This window comes from Saccharomyces paradoxus, chromosome IV (assembly GCF_002079055.1).
Source record: "Saccharomyces paradoxus chromosome IV, complete sequence".
In the NCBI taxonomy this organism is placed as follows: Eukaryota; Fungi; Ascomycota; class Saccharomycetes; order Saccharomycetales; family Saccharomycetaceae; genus Saccharomyces; species Saccharomyces paradoxus.
This window is the reverse complement of record NC_047490.1, coordinates 377,047-396,832: the sequence shown is the minus strand read 5'-3', so window position 1 is coordinate 396,832 and position 19,786 is coordinate 377,047. Positions and strand designations below refer to the sequence as shown.

The following is a 19,786-nucleotide window of genomic DNA, read 5'->3' as shown; positions in this document are numbered from 1 at the left end:
CAAAGCAGGAGGAAGTTAGAGAAGTACCAGTAGCTCTCTGTTAAAGCCATTTTGTACAAATTTCATCTCATCACTTGAAAATTTTAAGAGCGCCGGGTAGTAAACAATCGGTCTATTCTTTTTTTTTCAGCAATTGTGACAAAACATTGCTTATTATGCAAGAATGAAGGGTTGGCAGCATGGTGAGACATTGAGAATGCGAGCGTATTAGTTTGCCAGTCGACTCAATTCAGATGAAAATGCTGGGAAGATACTTAAACTTAATAGGACGAAGAAGTGCTGCGCCATACAGACCACAGCGGCTACCAGCGAAGTTTGACAACGTGATAGTGGCGATGTCGTCTGGAGTAGATTCTTCTGTGGCGGCAGCACTGTTTGCTGCAGAGTTTCCAAATACGCGAGGAGTATACATGCAGAACTGGTCTGAATCACAATCCTTGGATGATCCCGGCAAGGAGCCATGCTACGAGAAGGATTGGAGAGATGTAAACCGTGTTGCTGGACATTTAAACATCCCAGTTGACAAAGTTAATTTCGAGCAGGATTATTGGATAGATGTATTTGAACCGATGTTGAGGGGCTACAATGAAGGGTCGACGCCTAATCCAGATATCGGGTGTAACAAATTCGTCAAGTTTGGCAAGCTAAGGGAGTGGCTGGATGAGAAGTATGGGACTGGTAACTATTGGCTTGTTACAGGCCATTACGCCCGAGTTATGCAGAAAGTGGACGGAAAAGAGTTCTTCTATTTATTAAGAAGCATTTACAGGCCCAAGGATCAAAGTTATTACCTTTCCCAAATCAACCCCACTGTTTTGCCGTCGTTGTTACTACCCATTGGCCATTTAACTAAACCCGAAGTGCGAGATTTAGCGAAGTATGTGGGCCTCCCGACCGCAGAAAAGCCAGACTCACAGGGCATCTGCTTCGTCAACAATTCGCAACATGGAAAGTTCAAGAATTTTTTAAAGCACTATCTACCTAGTTCACCGGGTGATATCATTACTGTTGACCCACAGTCCGGTACCAAAACGCGATGGGGGAGGCATGATGGGTTGTGGTCTTATACAATTGGGCAGAAAGTGGGCATATCCATGCCACAGGCTGATCCAAATTACCAAGGGTCCTGGTTTGTAAGTGAAAAACTGAGGGATACCAACGAAATCGTGATAGTCCGCGGAAGGGATAATGCTGCATTATACAGGGATACTATTCGAATTGAAAACTTTGCCTCCTTAAGTCCCAAGGAGGACACTATAAACGCTTTGCAAAATACTAGTGCTCTGACATTACAATTCCGGTCGCTGCAGGTCCCAGTTCAAATTAGATCGTGCACACTGAATAGTTCAGGCGACAACCTCGACATAACGATACAGTTAGCCTTAAAGCAACGTGCTATGGCTCCTGGACAATCCTGCTGTCTCTATATTGACGATAGAGTTCTTGGGAGTGGGCCCATTTCGCATGTACATAATAATGACACCCATACACCTCATTCTAACGAACAAAGTATGTCACACTCCACGATCCGCGGTAGCGATTAATCTTAGCAACCTACTTACCTAATGAACCACAGTAGTACGGCCAAGAAAATCTAGTGAAGCGGCTGACGATTTAGATTCAAGTAGTATGTATATATGAAAGTCCTTTCCCTGGAACCTCTTCTCAATAATTAAATTCGTTTTTCTGTTCTCTTATTTTTCTTTTTCTATTTTTTTTTTTTTTGATATCACTTTTTTTCCTTTCAAGATTCATAAATCTTCTTTCCAGATTTGAGCCGGACCCATTGTTTAACTAAGAGCGTAGAAGGCAACGAAGAAGTGAGCTAGAGGATTAACACACTGAGGCAAAAACATCATATTTATTAACGTTTCTTTGCGAAGTCCATATTTAACGTAAACGAACGTTCTCTTCTGCCTCTTTTCTTATCTTTCGTCCATTTTATTGGTCTGCATCCCTTCCTCTACCGTATCAGAAGAAGTTGTGTGTGTCCATACGAAGCAACAAGAATTAACCAAACAATCGACAAGCGAGTGATCCGAAGTGTGACAAATAAAAGCAAAGTTACCGATTCAAAATGATTACTGAGGGATTTTCCCCGAATTTTAACACGTCAAAAAGGTCGTCCCTATTAGAAAAGAAAGCAGATGTACTCCGACAGCTTAACACTACTACCGTTAACCAACTGCTGGGGCTACCGGGGATGACTTCCACCTTTACAGCGCCGCAGCTGTTGCAATTAAGGATAATAGCTATAACAGCCTCTGCAGTGTCCCTTATTGCCGGATGCCTCGGAATGTTCTTTCTCTCCAAAATGGATAAGAGAAGGAAAGTCTTCAGACATGATCTCATTGCATTTTTAATAATTTGCGACTTTCTTAAAGCTTTTATTCTGATGATTTATCCCATGATTATCCTGATTGATAATAGTGTGTACGCAAAACCTGCATTTTTTAATACCTTGGGCTGGTTTACAGCCTTTGCTATTGAAGGTGCAGACATGGCCATAATGATATTCGCCATCCACTTTGCTGTTTTGATCTTCAAACCCAACTGGAAATGGCGAAATAAAAGATCAGGAAATATGGAGGGTGGCCTATACAAAAAAAGGTCCTACATCTGGCCCATCACTGCTCTAGTGCCTGCCGTTCTGGCAAGCTTAGCCTTCATTAATTACAATAAACTCAATGATGATTCTGAGACCACTGTTGTGTTGGATAATAATAACTATAATTTCCCCGACTCCCCCAGACAAGGTGGCTACAAACCTTGGAGTGCATGGTGCTACTTACCGCCCAAGCCCTACTGGTATAAAATTGTTCTAAGCTGGGCTCCTAGGTATTTCATTATTATTTTCATATTCGCGGTATACCTCAGTATTTATATTTTCATTACCAGTGAAAGTAAAAGAATTAAAGCGCAAATTGGAGACTTTAACCATAATATACAAGAAGAAGAGAAAAAAAAAAAAAAAATGTTTGGGCTAGGCAATTGGGGGAAAGCCAAATGGTATTTCCGATCCTATTTTAAATTGCCATTGCTACATATTTTGAGAAATCTAAAGAATTTCTTCACCATATCGTTTGTAGATCCAACTGAGGAAACAGACGATTCAGGTAGCAGCAGTGGCACTTTCAATTTTGGCCAAAGTTCCAACGAGATACCTACGATATTCAAGAAAACAAATACAGGGAGCGATGAGAATGTCTCGATAAGTGGCGGGGTTCGCTTACTTGACTATAACTCTACCAAAGCACGCAATATATCCAGATGCGCAACGTCTAAACATCCTGATTTGGAGAGAAATAAATCTTATGATTGTGACAATGACATTTCGTTTAATCATTCGGAATTTATAGCCAAGCAAAACGAGCATAATGTTACATTTAGCGTTGAAAATGAAGGGCGGGATAGAGGAAAAAGTTCAATGCTGGGACATCAGACTTTTTCTTGCCCGAATTCTCTAGAATATCCCCCAGCAACGTATAATAATGATAACGATAACAACTACCGCAAGGATGAACGTAGCAACATCTACAACAATAACAACAACAACAATAATAATGATAATAATGATAATAATAATAACAATAACAATAATAATAATAATAATAATAATAATGATAATAATAATGATAACAACAACAATAATAATAGTAATGATAATAGCAATAACAATCATAGTAATATTGTCAATAATATTGGTGACAACAATACTAACTCAGTCGATAATATTCCTATAGTTTCTAATGAAGCATTTACTCAGTGCCAAGGATCTTCACAGGATAGCGTAAATAATAATACGAACGGAGGAGAGAATTTGAGTTTCACTAACGTGCAACAGCACTTCCAGGCTCAAACCTACAAACAAATGAAAAAACGTAGGGCACAAATTCAAAAGAATTTAAGGGCAATATTCATTTACCCACTGTCATATATTGCAATTTGGCTCTTTCCCATCATTGCGGATGCTTTACAATACAAACATGAAATAAAGCATGGGCCTACCATGTGGGTGACATACATTGACACTTGCGTACGACCATTAAGTTGCCTCGTCGACGTCATTGTATACCTTTTCAAGGAAAAACCCTGGAATTATTCATGGGCCAAAACAGAATCAAAGTACCTCATTGAACAATATATCCTAAAAGGAGAGCTTGGCGAAAAGGAAATTCTGAAGTTTTGCCATAGCAATTGGGGTAAAAAGGGTTGGTACTATCGTGGCAAGTGGAAGAGAAGAAAGTGCTGGAAGTACTCTACAAGTACTCTGAAGCGCACATTGTGGTTTGTTGAACGCTTCTTCAAACAATTGTTTGAGCTAAAATTACACATTAGTTTTTATGATAATTGTGACGATTTTGAATACTGGGAAAACTACTATTCAGCCAAAGACTCAAACGATAATAAACGCATAGAATCAGATGAGACCAAAACTAATAGTAGCGATCGCTCTCTTCCATCAAACTCACTTGAACTACAGACAACGCTCAATAACATTAGAGCCGAAGAGGTTGAAGTGCCCTTGTTTTGGAGGATCATTCACCATATTCCGATGCTTGGCGGAATAGATCTTGATGAATTAAACAGATCGTTGAAAATACGGTACAATCACGACCATTTTTCTCTACCTGGATTGAAATTTGCATTAAACCAAAAAAAAAGTCAAGAACAACATCAAAACGCTTCAAGTAACAGTTTGATTAAATCGAGCTTCTTTTTAAATAATATTACCACAAACGAAGATGAGAATAGCATCGAAGAGAATAAGAATCTACGCTATCCGGAGGCTACTATATCCGAAGATTATCTTCTCGGGCCCACAATACCTGGTACGACTACTAATCTAATAAGGGGGACGCAGAACAATAGTGATAGTAGCGGCATAGACTTGATAGCCTTCTTAAAAAATGGACCTTCATAATTTTTCGTATCGCAATCCTTGGAGCTGGAAAGAAGGAGACGTAATATGCAATTAAAAGCCAACATGAATGGCGCCGTTTCCCTTATATATGTTAGGTAATATATGCATTATAGAATTTATTCGTTGAAGCAACGTGATTTCTCTGTGAATCAGATTTTTTCGATCTAACAAACAGCAAAGCACTTAAGAACAGAAGAATTTAACGGCCGAAGCAAGAAAAAAGTTCAAGAATAGGATAAAAATGAATGAATGCTCGTATAATAGAATAGGAAACTTATGCAAAGAAATAATAGTTTAAGAAAGTTCTTTACAGTGCCAATAATCATGACTCGGCATGTCAAAAGAAACGCGTTATCCGCAGGTCTTTCTTCTGCAGGTAATGCAACGTCAAATGAATTTGATGAACATTTACAAAATGAGGTTGAAAGAGAGAAGGAAATTCAAAAAAGAAAAAAAATAAAACGAACTCAACCAAAAAAGCTGCCAAGTCTGATCGGCGGATCCACTTTCCAATCAAGAACGACAGGGAGTAAGAAGGAGAAACATAGACAACTAGATCCGGAGTATAAAGCCGTCATCGATGGGCCCCTAAGGAAAATCAAGCCCTACCATTTTATCTACAGGACCTTTTGCAAAGAGCGTTGGAGAGATAAAAAATTGGTCGATGTCTTCACGTCTGAATTTCGAGATCGTGAACCTGAATACTATAAAAGAACAATTGCCAACGGGGAAGTTTGCTTAAACGATAAGGCTGCGGACCTATCTTCTGTAATTCACAATGGTGATCTGATAACGCATCAAGTGCATAGACATGAGCCTCCAGTTACTTCTAGGCCCATAAAGGTTATTTTTGAAGATGATAACATAATGGTTATTGATAAACCAAGTGGTATACCTGTTCACCCAACTGGCCGATATCGGTTTAATACGATTACGAAGATGCTACAAAATAATCTAGGGATTGTCGTAAATCCATGTAATAGATTAGATAGGCTCACAAGCGGATTAATGTTTTTGGCAAAAACCCCGAAGGGAGCTGATGATATCGGTGATCAACTAAAAACTCGAGAAGTTACTAAAGAATACGTGGCCAGGGTGGTTGGAGAATTTCCAGAAATGGAGATAATTGTTGAAAAGCCTTTAAAACTGGTCGAACCAAGGCTTGCTCTTAATGCAGTGTGCCAAATGGAGGAGGAAGGTGCCAAGCATGCAAAAACTGTTTTCAACAGAATCAGCTACGATGGAAAAACTAGCGTTGTAAAGTGCAAACCGCTTACCGGGCGATCACACCAAATTAGGGTACATTTACAATACTTAGGCCACCCGATTGCTAATGATCCTATTTATTCGAACGACGAAGTATGGGGTAGCAATCTAGGAAAAGGTGGACAGGTTGACTTCGATACAGTTATGGCTAAATTGGATGAAATAGGGAAAAGCAAGCCTGCAAAAAGTTGGTTCTATGATGGTGTCGGGTACGGTGAGGTATTAAAGCAAGAAAAATGTTCTGTTTGTGAATCTGATTTGTATAGTGATCCTGGCCCTAATGACCTTGATCTCTGGTTACACGCATATCTGTACGAATCCACCAAGACTGACGAAGAAACCGGAAAAAAAAAGTGGTGCTACAAAACAGAGTATCCAGAATGGGCTCTAGCAAGATAGCGGTTTCTGACTTAACTTCTCAGAGAATAATACATAGAACTAGTCAAGTATCATCCGATCGAAAGTGACAGTGACATACAACATCACGCTACAATCTTAACCTTAATTTATAAAAATAAATAAAAATTTAACGGAAAGAAGCCAATGAAATGTAAAGAATGACCAATGCCACTTCTCTTTTTTTTCTTTTTTCTTTTCTCTTTTTCCCCACTCCTGGTGTTGTGAGTAGTGCTCTTTTGGCAACCTAAAATTTTACCTAACAAAAGGGAACGAAGTCTTAAAAGTGTTAACCATAAATTTTCAGTTACGAAAATGGATTTTCGGAGCTTTCTGCTCTCTAAACCCACGTTTCTTTTTCTTTTTTTTTTTTTTTCATTTAGCAAAAAGTAAAAGTAAAAAGTATGTTAAAGCTTGGACGCAACTGAGGTGCAAGCCGCTGATATCAACGATTACTAAGATAGGAAATCTTTTATTTCACCATCTACTGAGACACGCGGCAGCACCCAGGTGACTGATGTAATTTCTTGTTTATTTTTTCTTCTTTTACCGATCTCCTCCTTCATACGCCACCTGATCGAAGAAAATTTTTTACAGCAGTTTACTTACTGGGCGCATCGCTCCGATCTCTACGAAGAAATCTTAATTTTTGCCTGAAAGCATAGCCTAAAGGCCGACAAAGCAAAACTTAATGATTGACAGATCTTCTTTAGGAAATTTTGTGGCGGTGCGCTCCCGCTTTCTAACGAAAAGCGGTAGGAAAAAAGGACTGCAAAAAAAATTTTAAGCTTTGCTTACGTCAAATTTTAAATTTTAACTCTGAATTAAGACCTGCCGCGCCCCGTTTACTGCCCAACAAAGAGCGTTTTCGTACTTCCTTCTTCTTTTCCTTTTTTCTTCTTTCTCAACGGGGCATTCCAATTAAGGATAAAAATTATATCGCTTGTCGACGGCTTACATAATCACTATTTCTTTGATGCATTATTCCGTTAAAATTGAAGAAGATCACAGGCTTCTGTAGTTAGCCTTGGTCCAGGAGAGTGAGGAATTCCCTTTTACAGCTGTTCCTATACTATTCCGAAATGTTCGTTGCTCCTTTAGCAGAGAACACTCCGTTACAGAGTTATTGAAGTCCGCCTTCATTTTACCACGAAGACACACTTATTGTAGAATGTCTGTTACTGCATGAAGTAGAAAAGTTAGACTGTCGAGCCATATTTGAGAGTGATTTTAAGATGTTCGAAGGACTTTTGCCATTATTTGGTAACTCTTCTCTGGCTGTGGCTAATAGATTGTGTAGGTCTCCTCTCTATTTTGATAACAAATATTTTGAAAAATCGCCTTAAAAAGAAAAAAACAAACTTTTCTTATGTTTTTTTGGTTCCTGAGGCGTTTTCAGGGCGCTGCCAAACCTTATCTTCTTCTCTTGTCATTTAGAATGGAGAAATAGCGGTCTTTTCTTTTTTTCGTGCCTACACGCGCGCACATGACGATAAAACTGACAGGGAAGATCGGATCAGCATTTACATGGTGTATTCTATTCGCCATTGGCAAAAAAGAAGCTTAGTAGAAACCGCTAAACCTTGATTCTATGCTCACAGAATCATCAATATTCCTTGAAAGAAAATTTTTTCACATTAATTCTAGCCTTCGCTGCATATTCATGATCGTTTAATATTTCATATTTAAGAGATGCAAATTGCTTCGTCCAACTTCGTGATGGTCTTGGCAATTTTCCTTTTATTACTGTATTTGTGTAAAATCGGTATCGACATCACTCATGAAACAACTATTAATATCATTTTACCTACTATTTGTGACCTTAATCGCAAAGTCGGTGGCAGCTAATACAGCTGGCGACAAAGTAAACCCCTCCTCTGGCCTTATCAAAAGAGACGAAAGCGTTGCTATCAATGGTTGTCCAAATTTGGACTTTAACTGGCACATGAGCCAACAAAATATTCTACATTATGATATGGACGTGACTTCTGTATCTTGGGTCAAAGACAACACATACCAGATCACTATTCATGTCAAAGCCGTAAAAGATATTCCTCTGAAATATTTATGGTCTCTGAAGATTATTGGCGTAAACGGTCCCTCAAGCACGGTACAACTTTATGGGAAAAATGAAAACACATACTTAATCAGCGATCCAACAGATTTTACCTCAACTTTTCAGGTTTATGCTAGCCCCTCTTCAGACGGATGCACTGTTTGGATGCCAAATTTCCAAATCCAGTTTGAATATCTTCAAGGTGATGCTAGTCAGTACTGGCAAACTTGGCAATGGGGTACCACCACTTTCGATTTATCGACAGGTTGCAACAACTATGACAACCAAGGGCACTCGCAAACGGATTTCCCAGGGTTTTATTGGACTTACCAGTGTAAGGGAAACAGCGATGGCACCTGTACGAAGGCTTCATCTTCGTCCACTACGAAAATTTCCACTACTACTTCGTCCACTACAAGCAGCTCTTCAAGTACCTCCTTTACGAACGGCTTTACAGACACATTTACTTCAAGCTCCCATTCTTCTAGCGGAATTATCCAGCAGAGTGACAGCTGGAGCACTGACAGAACCAGCTCAGCTTCAACTACTCCCATTGACGTTACTACTTCCGTTGATCTGCATACTTCATCAAGTGTAGCCGATATGTATCGTTCAAGAACGTCTAATGATGTAACCACATCAACAGCTCCCAGTAGCTCTATCATAAGTTCCACTCCAGTTTATCCAAGTAGCGCAAGCGACTCAACTACTTCAACCGAGCCAACTAGCTCCATCGTCAGTTCAACTTCAGTTGAGCCAACTAGCTCCATCGTCAGTTCAACTTCAGTTGATCCAACTAGCTCCATCGTCAGTTCAACTTCAGTTGATCCAACTAGCTCCGTCGTCAGTTCCACTTCAGTTGATCCAACTAACTCCGTCGTCAGTTCCAGTTCAGTTGACCCAACAACCTCAACTGAGTCCACTACATCAGTCGGCCCACGTGCTTCATCAAGCGTAGCTGGTATGTATCGTACAAGATCGTCCAGTGACGTGACCACATCAGTTGATCCAACAAGCTCAAGCGATGTAACTTCTTCAGCTGATGTAGCCACTTCAACCGAGTCAACCAGTTCAAGCGCTGTGACTACTTCGACTGTTCAAACTACTTCATCTGACCCAACCAGTTCAAGCGATGTGAATACCTCAACTGACCCTGCTAGTGCTGTTGTCAGTTCTATTCCAACTGTTCAAACAACTTCAGCTGACTCAACTACTTCAAACGGTGCAACTACTTTGACTGTTCAGACTACTTCAGTTGATCCAACTAGTTCCGTCGGCAGTTCCAGTTCAGTTGATCCAACTAGTTCCGTCGTCAGTTCCACTTCAGTTGATCCAACTAGTTCCGTCGTCAGTTACAGTTCAGTTGATCCAACTAGTTCCGTCGTCAGTTCCAGTTCAGTTGATCCAACTAACTCCATCGTCAGTTCCAGTTCAGTTGATCCAACTAACTCCATCGTCAGTTCCAGTTCAGTTGACCCAACAACCTCAACTGAGTCCACTACATCAGTCGGCCCACGTGCTTCATCAAGTGTAGCTGGTATGTATCGTACAAGATCGTCCAGTGACGTGACCACATCAGTTGATCCAACAAGCTCAAGCGATGTAACTTCTTCAGCTGATGTAGCCACTTCAACCGAGCCAACCAGTTCAAGCGCTGTGACTACTTCGACTGCTCAAACTACTTCATCTGACCCAACCAGTTCAAGCGATGTGAATACCTCAACTGACCTTGCTAGTGCTGTTGTCAGTTCTATTCCAACTGTTCAAACAACTTCAGCTGACTCAACTACTTCAAACGGTGCAACTACTTTGACTGTTCAGACTACTTCAGTTGATCCAACTAGTTCCATCGGCAGTTCCAGTTCAGTTGATCCAACTAGTTCCGTCGTCAGTTCCAGTTCAGTTGATCCAACTAACTCCATCGTCAGTTCCAGTTCAGTTGACCCAACAACCTCAACTGAGTCCACTACATCAGTCGGCCCACGTGCTTCATCAAGTGTAGCTGGTATGTATCGTACAAGATCGTCCAGTGACGTGACCACATCAGTTGATCCAACAAGCTCAAGCGATGTAACTTCTTCAGCTAATGTAGCCACTTCAACCGAGTCAACCAGTTCAAGCGCTGTGGCTACTTCAACTGACCCAGCTAGTTCTGTCGTCAGTTCCACTTCATCTGACCCTACCAGTTCAAGCGCTGTGACTACTTCAACTGACTCAAGTAGCTCTAGCGTTTTGACCCGTTCAACTAGCTTTACTTCGTCTAGTTTATTCGTTTCGTCTAATTTAAGCACGTTAGCAACTCCATACACTTCATTTGGTTCATCCAGTACTGTTATCATTTCTACTTCCGCAGACCCTACAACCTCAATTGAGACCACAACATCAGTTGATCCACAAGCTTCATCAAGTTTAGCCGGTATGTATCGTACAAGATCGTCTAGTGATACAACCACTTCAGTTGAGCCAACTAGTTCCGTCGTCAGTTCCAGTTCAGTTGATCCAACTAGTTCCGTCGTCAGTTCCAGTTCAGTTGAGCCAACTAGTTCCGTCGTCAGTTCCAGTTCAGTTGATCCAACTAGTTCCGTCGTCAGTTCCAGTTCAGTTGAGCCAAATAGCTCCGTCGTCAGTTCCAGTTCAGTTGACCCAACAACCTCAACTGAGTCCACTACATCAGTCGGCCCACGTGCTTCATCAAGCGTAGCTGGTATGTATCGTACAAGATCGTCCAGTGACGTGACCACATCAGTTGATCCAACAAGCTCAAGCGATGTAACTTCTTCAGCTGATGTAGCCACTTCAACCGAGTCAACCAGTTCAAGCGCTGTGGCTACTTCAACTGACCCAGCTAGTTCTGTCGTCAGTTCCACTTCATCTGACCCTACCAGCTCAAGCGCTGTAACTACTTCCGCTATTCAAACCATTTCAACAGATTCAACTAGTTCTGCTTTAACTTCCACTTCAGTTGTCCCAACCGGTCCTATTGTGAACTCCACATCAGTTGATCCAGTTAGCTCAAGCGATGTCACTACTTCCACTGTTCAAACCATTTCAACAGATTCAACTAGTTCTGCCTTAACTTCCACTTCAGTTGTCCCAACCGGTCCTATTGTGAACTCCACATCAGTTGATCCAGTTAGCTCAAGCGATGTCACTACTTCCACTGTTCAAACCATTTCAACAGATTCAACTAGTTCTGCCTTAACTTCCACTTCAGTTGTCCCAACCGGTCCTATTGTGAACTCCACATCAGTTGATCCAGTTAGCTCAAGCGATGTCACTACTTCCACTGTTCAAACCATTTCAACAGATTCAACTAGTTCTGCCTTAACTTCCACTTCAGTTGTCCCAACCAGTTCTATTGTGAACTCCACATCAGCTTATCCAACTAGTTCTGTTATCATTTCCACATCAGCTGATCCAATTAGTTCTGTTACCATTTCCACTTCAGTTGATCCAACAACCTCAACTGAGTCCACTACATTAGTTGGCCCACGCGCTTCATCAAGTGTAGCTGGTATGTATCGTACAAGATCGTCCAGTGATGTGACCACATCAGTTGATTCAACTAGCTCAAGCGATGTAACTTCTTCCACTGTTCAAACCATTTCAACAGATTCAACTAGTACTGCCTTGACTTCCACTTTAGTTGCCGAAACTAGCTCCTCTGACACAATCACTTTGGGATTTCCAACCAGTTCAGCATCAGTTTCTTTCAACTCAACCACTTCAGTCGGTTCGACCGGTTCAGGTGCCCAAACTGTATCATCTAGTCTAACTGGTATGGTTTTGTCAAGGGCCTCAGCTGATTTGAGCACATCATCTATTCTAAATTCTCAAACTGATCTAAGTACTTTCGCTGCCTCAAATAGTCCAATATATCCAACAACCTCGACTAGTTCAGCTGCCACAGGCATCCCCATTGCGTCAGAGAGTTCAAGCCTCTCTACACACGAAAGGACCTCAATCACTTTCAGTTCTTCAACTACAGCATTAATCCCAGCTGATTCGGCATCCTCAACTAGATCAAGCACAACAACTGTAATCAAGCCCACTATATCAATTAGCAGTAGTGATTCTAAGACCCAAGACTCCGTTTCTGGCGTTGGCGTATTCCACTCTACTAAATCTTATACAAGCACAATTTCTGCAGACGCAACTACTCCAGCCGTTACAATCGTTTCAGTTGGCTCATCTTTCCCAGATCATCTGATCACTTCAGACAGAACTTATACATCAGCTGACACAAGCGTCACAAATATCGCGAGTAGAGTTACTGACTCCACTCGCCATACAACATTAGTAACTTCAAACATTAACATACAGTCTGGTGTGAACTCGAACGATTCAGGTTCTAAAGGCACTACCATTACCAAACCATCTGCATTTCTAACTTCTTTTGCATCAACGTCTACTATAAGCAGCGTTCAACCAACTACTTCCGTTATGAATCATAGTATTGAAGATAATATCTCTGCAGCTGCTTCTCTAGAAAGTATTTCTGGTACCTCAACCAAAGATTATTCCAGTCAATCTAATGACATTCATTTTACGAAGTCCTTCACGACAACCACCACTAACGCATTCATTACATCTAAGCATTCCCTTGCGGCCGTATCAGCAGGAGCCCCTACATCATCTGCCAGCATTTCATTAATAATGGAAGGCAGCGCTAACATTGAAGCAGTAGGAAAATTTATGTGGCTTGCAGCCGCTCTTCCGCTAGCTTTCATCTAGTCATTTTACCATTTATCACATCCATCACGTCATTCTCGTTCGTATTCATATAAACCATTATAGATTTTAAATAAAATAATAGATAAATCCACTTGCAGAATATCTTCGGATTTAATATAACATCCTTATTATCAGAGTTTCTGTAGTCACTCTTCGAAGTCCGCAAAGTGCTGTGAGAACGTCACACTCCACGTTCGATAACCTTAAACTGAGAAAAAACTACTAAGGAAACTCCCAACGAGTATGTGGTCACTATTCAATATTTTATTCTTAAAAATATTGATACACTTCTACTTTGTAGTACAACTGAAGACATAATAGCTCTAAAACATGTCACGAAATTGCGTGACCTTGATAATCAGTTCGCTAGGTTACCTATGCATTTTTTACCCTGCACCGCGTGAAACACAGTACTATAGAACAAAGAGAAAAGAGCGAAAATGAAAAAGTTTCCACCTTAGAAATCCAACCTTCTAAAAAAATAACGTTCAGATTCCTGGTTTAAGACAAGACACCTTTGAGTAAGGCGATTGACCCTAACGAAACATGTCCAGAAAAAGAGGCACTAAGCCCAAACCAGTAGCTAAAACAGCTCTGAAGAAAGAAAATGATCAGTTCCTCGAGGCTTTGAAACTATACGAAGGCAAGCAATACAAGAAATCTCTCAAGCTGCTAGACGCAATCTTGAAAAAAGATGGTAGTCACGTTGATTCCTTGGCTTTAAAGGGTCTTGATTTATATTCTGTAGGTGAGAAAGATGACGCCGCTTCCTATGTGGCTAATGCCATCAGGAAAATTGAGGGCGTTTCTGCATCACCAATCTGCTGCCATGTATTAGGTATCTATATGAGAAACACCAAAGAGTACAAAGAATCTATTAAATGGTTCACGGCGGCTTTGAACAATGGCTCCACTAACAAGCAAATACATAGAGACTTGGCAACTTTACAATCACAAATCGGTGATTTCAAGAGTGCTTTAGTTTCCAGGAAAAAGTATTGGGAATCATTTCTTGGCTACCGTGCCAACTGGACGTCATTAGCTGTCGCGCAAGATGTAAATGGTGAAAGGCAACAAGCAATCAACACGTTATCTCAATTTGAAAAACTCGCTGAGGGAAAAATATCTGATTCGGAGAAATATGAACACAGTGAGTGTTTAATGTACAAAAATGACATTATGTATAAGGCTGCCGGTGATAACCAAGACAAGTTGCAAAATGTATTGAAGCATTTGAATGATGTCGAACCATGTGTCTTTGATAAGTTCGGTTTATTAGAGAGAAAAGCAACAGTTTACATGAAATTGGGTCAACTAAAAGATGCGTCCATTGTTTATAGAACTCTAATCAAAAGGAATCCAGACAATTTTAAGTACTATAAATTGCTGGAAGTATCTTTGGGAATCCAAGGTGACGATAAATTGAGGAAAGCTTTGTATGGAAAACTCGAACAATTTTATCCAAGATGCGAACCACCAAAGTTTATTCCACTAACTTTTCTTCAGGATGAAGAAGAACTTGACAAAAAATTGAAAGAATATGTTTTGCCCCAACTAAAGCGTGGTGTTCCAGCAACTTTCTCCAACGTAAAACCTCTTTATCAAAGAAGGAAGTCCAAAGTTTCACCACTATTGGAAAAAATTGTCCTTGATTATTTGTCCGGATTGGATGGCACGCAGGATCCAATTCCATTTATTTGGACGAATTACTACTTGTCTCAGCATTACCTTTTCCTAAATGATTTCCCCAAAGCCCAAGAATATATCGATGCTGCCCTTGACCACACCCCAACTTTAGTTGAGTTCTACATCCTCAAGGCACGTATTCTGAAGCATCTAGGCCTAATGGACACAGCTGCCGAGATTTTGGAAGAAGGCAGGCAACTAGATTTGCAGGACAGGTTTATCAATTGTAAGACGGTGAAGTACTTTTTAAGGGCGAACAATATTGACAAGGGTGTCGAAATCGCATCCCTTTTCACCAAGAACGATGATTCCGTTAATGGTATTAAGGACTTACACCTTGTAGAAGCTTCCTGGTTTATCGTGGAGCAGGCAGAAGCCTATTATAGACTGTACCTAGAAAGAAAAAAGAGATTAGATGATTTGGTGTCACTAAAGAATGGGGAAGAAGAAGATGAAAACGGAGGAACTGCAAATGATATCAAAGAAAACCAGTGGCTTGTTCGCAAATATAAAGGTCTGGCACTGAAAAGATTCAATGCTATTCCTAAGTTCTATAAACAATTTGAAGATGATCAGCTGGATTTCCACTCATACTGTATGAGAAAAGGTACGCCAAGAGCTTATCTGGAGATGTTAAAATGGGGAAAGGCACTTTATACCAAACCCATGTATGTTCGCGCAATGAAAGAAGCATCAAAGCTCTACTTTCAAATGCATGATGATCACTTGAAAAGAAAGTCTGATTCTGTGGATGAAAACGCAGATGAAATTGAAAATAATGGCCAAAACAGTATCAGCAGTAGTCAAAAGAAAAAAGCTAAAAAGGAAGCCGCTGCCATGAACAAACGGAAAGAAATTGAAGCCAAGAGTGTTGCGGCTTATCCGAATGACCAAGACAGCGATGTATTTGGCGAAAAGTTAATTGAAACTGCCACGCCAATGGAGAACTTCGCCACCGAATTTTACAATAACTACTCTAAACAAGTCAGAGAAGATGAAAGAGATTGTGTCTTGGACTTTGAATTTAACTACAGAGTTGGAAAGTTGGCTTTGTGCTTTGCCTCTTTGAACAAATTCGCTAAGAAATTTGGCTCTAAGAACGGGTTATTTGGTAGTATGGCGATTGTTTTGTTGCATGCCACGAGAAACAACACCCCCTTTGATCCGATTTTGAAGAAAGTAGTCACGAAAAGTCTTGAGAAAGACTATTCTGAAATGTTACCATTAAATGAAATCTCTAACGATAGCTTCGATTGGTTGAAATTCTATCAAGAAAAGTTCGACGAAAATGATATAAACGGCCTGCTATTTCTGTATCGCTATCGCGAGGATGTTCCCGTCGAACAATCTAACTTGAAAGAAATAATTATTAACAGTCTTTCTCCCTTGGAACCCCACGCCCAGAACGAAATTTTACAGTACCAATTATAACTCGCACCCTCCTCAATGTGTCAACTCACTCTTACGCAATTATGTATATAATTATGTATATTTTTATATATATGCGCATATGTTCATAATAGATACAACAATATAAGCCACATCATTTCCAAGCAACGTCTAGTACACCTTCCAACCATGGTTCAGGACAGGCAGAGCTTCTACTTGCCAAAATGCTTGCTTTCCCATCTCAAAGAAAAAACGAAGAATATTTTTTTGCTCTCTTTGGGCGCCAGTTGCGGTAAAATAATTTTTTTTCCAGGTCGCATAGTTTGAAAGACTTCTCTTTTTTACCACCCAGGAAAACCTGTTTAGTAAAGAGATGTAAACCCATTCTCACTTATTTCAACGAATTAGGCATCGCTTCGGTAGACACATTTAGGCCATTTTTCCCTCATCGGCACATCAAAAGCTGGATGACCATCTCACATATGAATCACGCCGTATCGAAGACTAGTGAAAATAAGGTTTCAAATACAGTAAGCCCCACACAAGATAAAGACGCGATCAGAAAACAACCCGATGACACTATAAATAATAGTGAACCTTTGCATAAGAAGTCAAAAGTAGCACAGCCGGCTTCCTTGATGGAAACCAAGATAACAAATAGGCTTGGGCACACTAAGGCTGCGCTTGGAGAAGTGGCATCAATGGAGCTTAAACCAGCCAATGACATGGATCCCTTGGCAGTGTCAGCAGCTTCAGTAGCGTCGATGTCTAATGACGTTTTGAAGCCGGAGACGCCCAAGGGGCCAATTATAATCAGTAAAAACTCATCAAGTGGCGTTTTTTACGGACCATCCTTCACTAAACGAGAGTCTTTAAATGCTCGAATGTTCCTGAAATATTATGGTGCACACAGATTTCTAGACACCTACCTCCCCGAGGATTTGAACTCGTTATATATATACTATCTGATTAAGTTGCTAGGCTTTGAAGTCAAGGATCAAGCGCTTATCGGCACCATCAACAGTATTGTTCATATAAACCCGCCAGAGCCCCTCCAAGATTTGGAAAGTACAATTTCTGTTACAAGTGTGGAAGACCCGTTGGCAAAAAAGCAAACAGTTCGTCTAATCAAAGATTTACAAAGGGCGATTAACAAGGTTTTGTGTACAAGATTAAGATTATCCAATTTTTTCACCATTGATCATTTTATTCAAAAATTACATACCGCTAAAAAAATTTTGGTCCTGACTGGTGCAGGTGTTTCAACTTCATTAGGGATCCCTGACTTTAGATCTTCTGAAGGGTTCTATTCAAAGATCAGGCATTTGGGGCTCGATGATCCTCAGGACGTTTTCAATTACAATATATTTATGCACGATCCTTCTGTTTTCTATAATATTGCAAATATGGTTTTACCGCCAGAAAACATTTATTCTCCATTGCATAGTTTCATTAAGATGCTACAAACAAAAGGGAAGTTATTGAGGAATTATACTCAAAACATTGATAATTTGGAATCTTATGCTGGAATAAGCACAGATAAACTGGTCCAGTGCCATGGCTCTTTTGCTACTGCCACCTGTGTTACTTGCCATTGGAACCTACCCGGTGAGAGAATATTTAATAAAATTAGGAACCTCGAACTTCCATTATGCCCGTACTGCTATAAAAAAAGAAGAGAGTATTTCCCGGAAGGATATAATAGTACTTCAAATTCTAATAAAGTAGAAGTCGCTGCATCTCAGGTTTCAGCACCGGAAAGGCCTCCATATATCCTCAACTCATACGGTGTTCTCAAACCCGATATCACGTTCTTTGGTGAAGCTCTGCCAAATAAATTTCACAAGAGTATTCGTGAAGATATCCTGGAATGCGATTTGTTGATCTGCATCGGGACAAGTTTAAAAGTAGCACCAGTGTCCGAAATCGTAAATATGATCCCTGCCCACGTTCCCCAAGTCCTGATTAACCGTGATCCGGTAAAGCACGCAGAATTTGATTTGTCCCTTTTAGGGTACTGCGATGATATTGCGGCTATGGTAGCTCAGAAATGTGGCTGGACAATTCCGCATAAAAAATGGAATGATTTAAAGAACGAGAACTTTAAATGCCAGGAGAATGATAAGGGCGTGTACATCGTTACATCAGACGAACATCCAGAAATCTCTAAGTAGAAGACGATTTAATAATTTAAAAGTGCCAAATTAATGTCAGTATACATAGTATGGCAAATAATTTTGTTTTCCTTTTAATCATTGTAGTTAATTTTTATTTACATTCTGCTATTTTTTATTGTACCGGGTGAAGTATTATATATACCGCCCATTTCGCTAAAAAAACGAAAAAAAAAAAAGTAATAGATATAAGGCTAAACAGCCTTGATGTGAAAGTGGAGGGTAGAACAGCAAATTGATAGCATTCAGCGCATCTACACATTCAAAATGAATTACTTAGAAGGTGTTGGATCAAAGAAAGGAGGCGGTGGTATAGCCTCAGAATCTCAGTTTAACTTACAGCGAAGGAAAGAAGTTGAATCATTGCTTAGTAAAGGCGAGGATGTACCGTACACTTTTCAAGATGAGCAAGACGATCAAGTGAGATCTAACCCATATATTTACAAAAATCACTCCGGCAAACTAGTTTGTAAACTATGTAATACAATGCACATGTCTTGGTCCAGTGTTGAAAGACATTTGGGTGGGAAGAAACATGGATTAAATGTGTTAAGGCGTGGTATCAGCATAGAGAAAAATTTTCAAGGAAAGGAAGGCCAAACAGCTCAGAATTTTCTGCAACAACAAAAAATAATTGAAGCTAAGCAATCTTTGAAAAATAACGGCGCGATCCCTGTTTGTAAAATGGCTACTGTAAAAGGCCCAAAGACCGGATCGGTAGGCTTGGCTATTCAGGTAAATTACGGTAGTGAAGACAAAGTAAATGGCGCTGATAGCAATGATACGGTTAATATTCCTCCTCTCATCAGGATTGTATCGGGGTTAGAATTGTCAGATTCAAAACAAAAAGGAAAAAAATTTCTTGTTATTGCGTATGAACCCTTTGAAAATATCGCCATTGAGCTACCTCCAAACGAAATAGTATTCGGTGAAAATAATGAAATGAATACTAGTGAAGATGGAGTGGATGAGTTGAATAGAAAATGTTCATTTTGGGATGCTGTCTCAAAGTTGTATTATGTTCAATTCTTCTTTAAACAAGCGGAACCAGAACTAGCCGGTGCTTGAAAGTATTATTAGAGTAACCCTAATAATCAGCACACAAAATTTCAAACATATTAGATCTAATAGTAGTTATCAAAGGAACAAGTGTCTCTGTTA

The 19,786-nt window shown here is 40.1% G+C and overlaps 7 protein-coding genes across 7 annotated transcripts; all 7 read left to right on the top strand.

Moving 5' to 3' along the window:
• Positions 1 to 233: 233 nt before the first annotated feature.
• On the top strand, positions 234 to 1,544 carry SLM3 (tRNA-5-taurinomethyluridine 2-sulfurtransferase; the record flags this gene model as incomplete). The annotated part of the gene is made up of 1 exon (XM_033909338.1): positions 234 to 1,544. One exon carries the CDS (start codon positions 234 to 236, stop codon positions 1,542 to 1,544), a length of 1,311 nt encoding a protein of 436 aa, XP_033765229.1.
• A 533-nt stretch (positions 1,545 to 2,077) lies between these two features.
• On the top strand, positions 2,078 to 4,924 carry GPR1 (Gpr1p; the record flags this gene model as incomplete). Its single annotated transcript, XM_033909337.1, has 1 exon — positions 2,078 to 4,924. The coding sequence occupies one exon, from the start codon at positions 2,078 to 2,080 to the stop codon at positions 4,922 to 4,924; it is 2,847 nt and encodes a 948-aa protein (XP_033765228.1).
• A 276-nt stretch (positions 4,925 to 5,200) lies between these two features.
• Positions 5,201 to 6,589, top strand: PUS9 (pseudouridine synthase PUS9; the record flags this gene model as incomplete). Its single annotated transcript, XM_033909336.1, has 1 exon — positions 5,201 to 6,589. The coding sequence occupies one exon, from the start codon at positions 5,201 to 5,203 to the stop codon at positions 6,587 to 6,589; it is 1,389 nt and encodes a 462-aa protein (XP_033765227.1).
• A 1,777-nt stretch (positions 6,590 to 8,366) lies between these two features.
• On the top strand, positions 8,367 to 13,376 carry SPAR_D01930 (Bsc1; the record flags this gene model as incomplete). The annotated part of the gene is made up of 1 exon (XM_033909335.1): positions 8,367 to 13,376. One exon carries the CDS (start codon positions 8,367 to 8,369, stop codon positions 13,374 to 13,376), a length of 5,010 nt encoding a protein of 1,669 aa, XP_033765226.1.
• A 546-nt stretch (positions 13,377 to 13,922) lies between these two features.
• On the top strand, positions 13,923 to 16,493 carry NAT1 (peptide alpha-N-acetyltransferase complex A subunit NAT1; the record flags this gene model as incomplete). The annotated part of the gene is made up of 1 exon (XM_033909334.1): positions 13,923 to 16,493. One exon carries the CDS (start codon positions 13,923 to 13,925, stop codon positions 16,491 to 16,493), a length of 2,571 nt encoding a protein of 856 aa, XP_033765225.1.
• A 425-nt stretch (positions 16,494 to 16,918) lies between these two features.
• On the top strand, positions 16,919 to 18,625 carry SIR2 (NAD-dependent histone deacetylase SIR2; the record flags this gene model as incomplete). The annotated part of the gene is made up of 1 exon (XM_033909333.1): positions 16,919 to 18,625. One exon carries the CDS (start codon positions 16,919 to 16,921, stop codon positions 18,623 to 18,625), a length of 1,707 nt encoding a protein of 568 aa, XP_033765224.1.
• A 267-nt stretch (positions 18,626 to 18,892) lies between these two features.
• PRP11 (spliceosome assembly protein PRP11) lies at positions 18,893 to 19,693 on the top strand (the record flags this gene model as incomplete). Its single annotated transcript, XM_033909332.1, has 1 exon — positions 18,893 to 19,693. One exon carries the CDS (start codon positions 18,893 to 18,895, stop codon positions 19,691 to 19,693), a length of 801 nt encoding a protein of 266 aa, XP_033765223.1.
• Between the last annotated feature and the right edge of the window lie 93 nt (positions 19,694 to 19,786).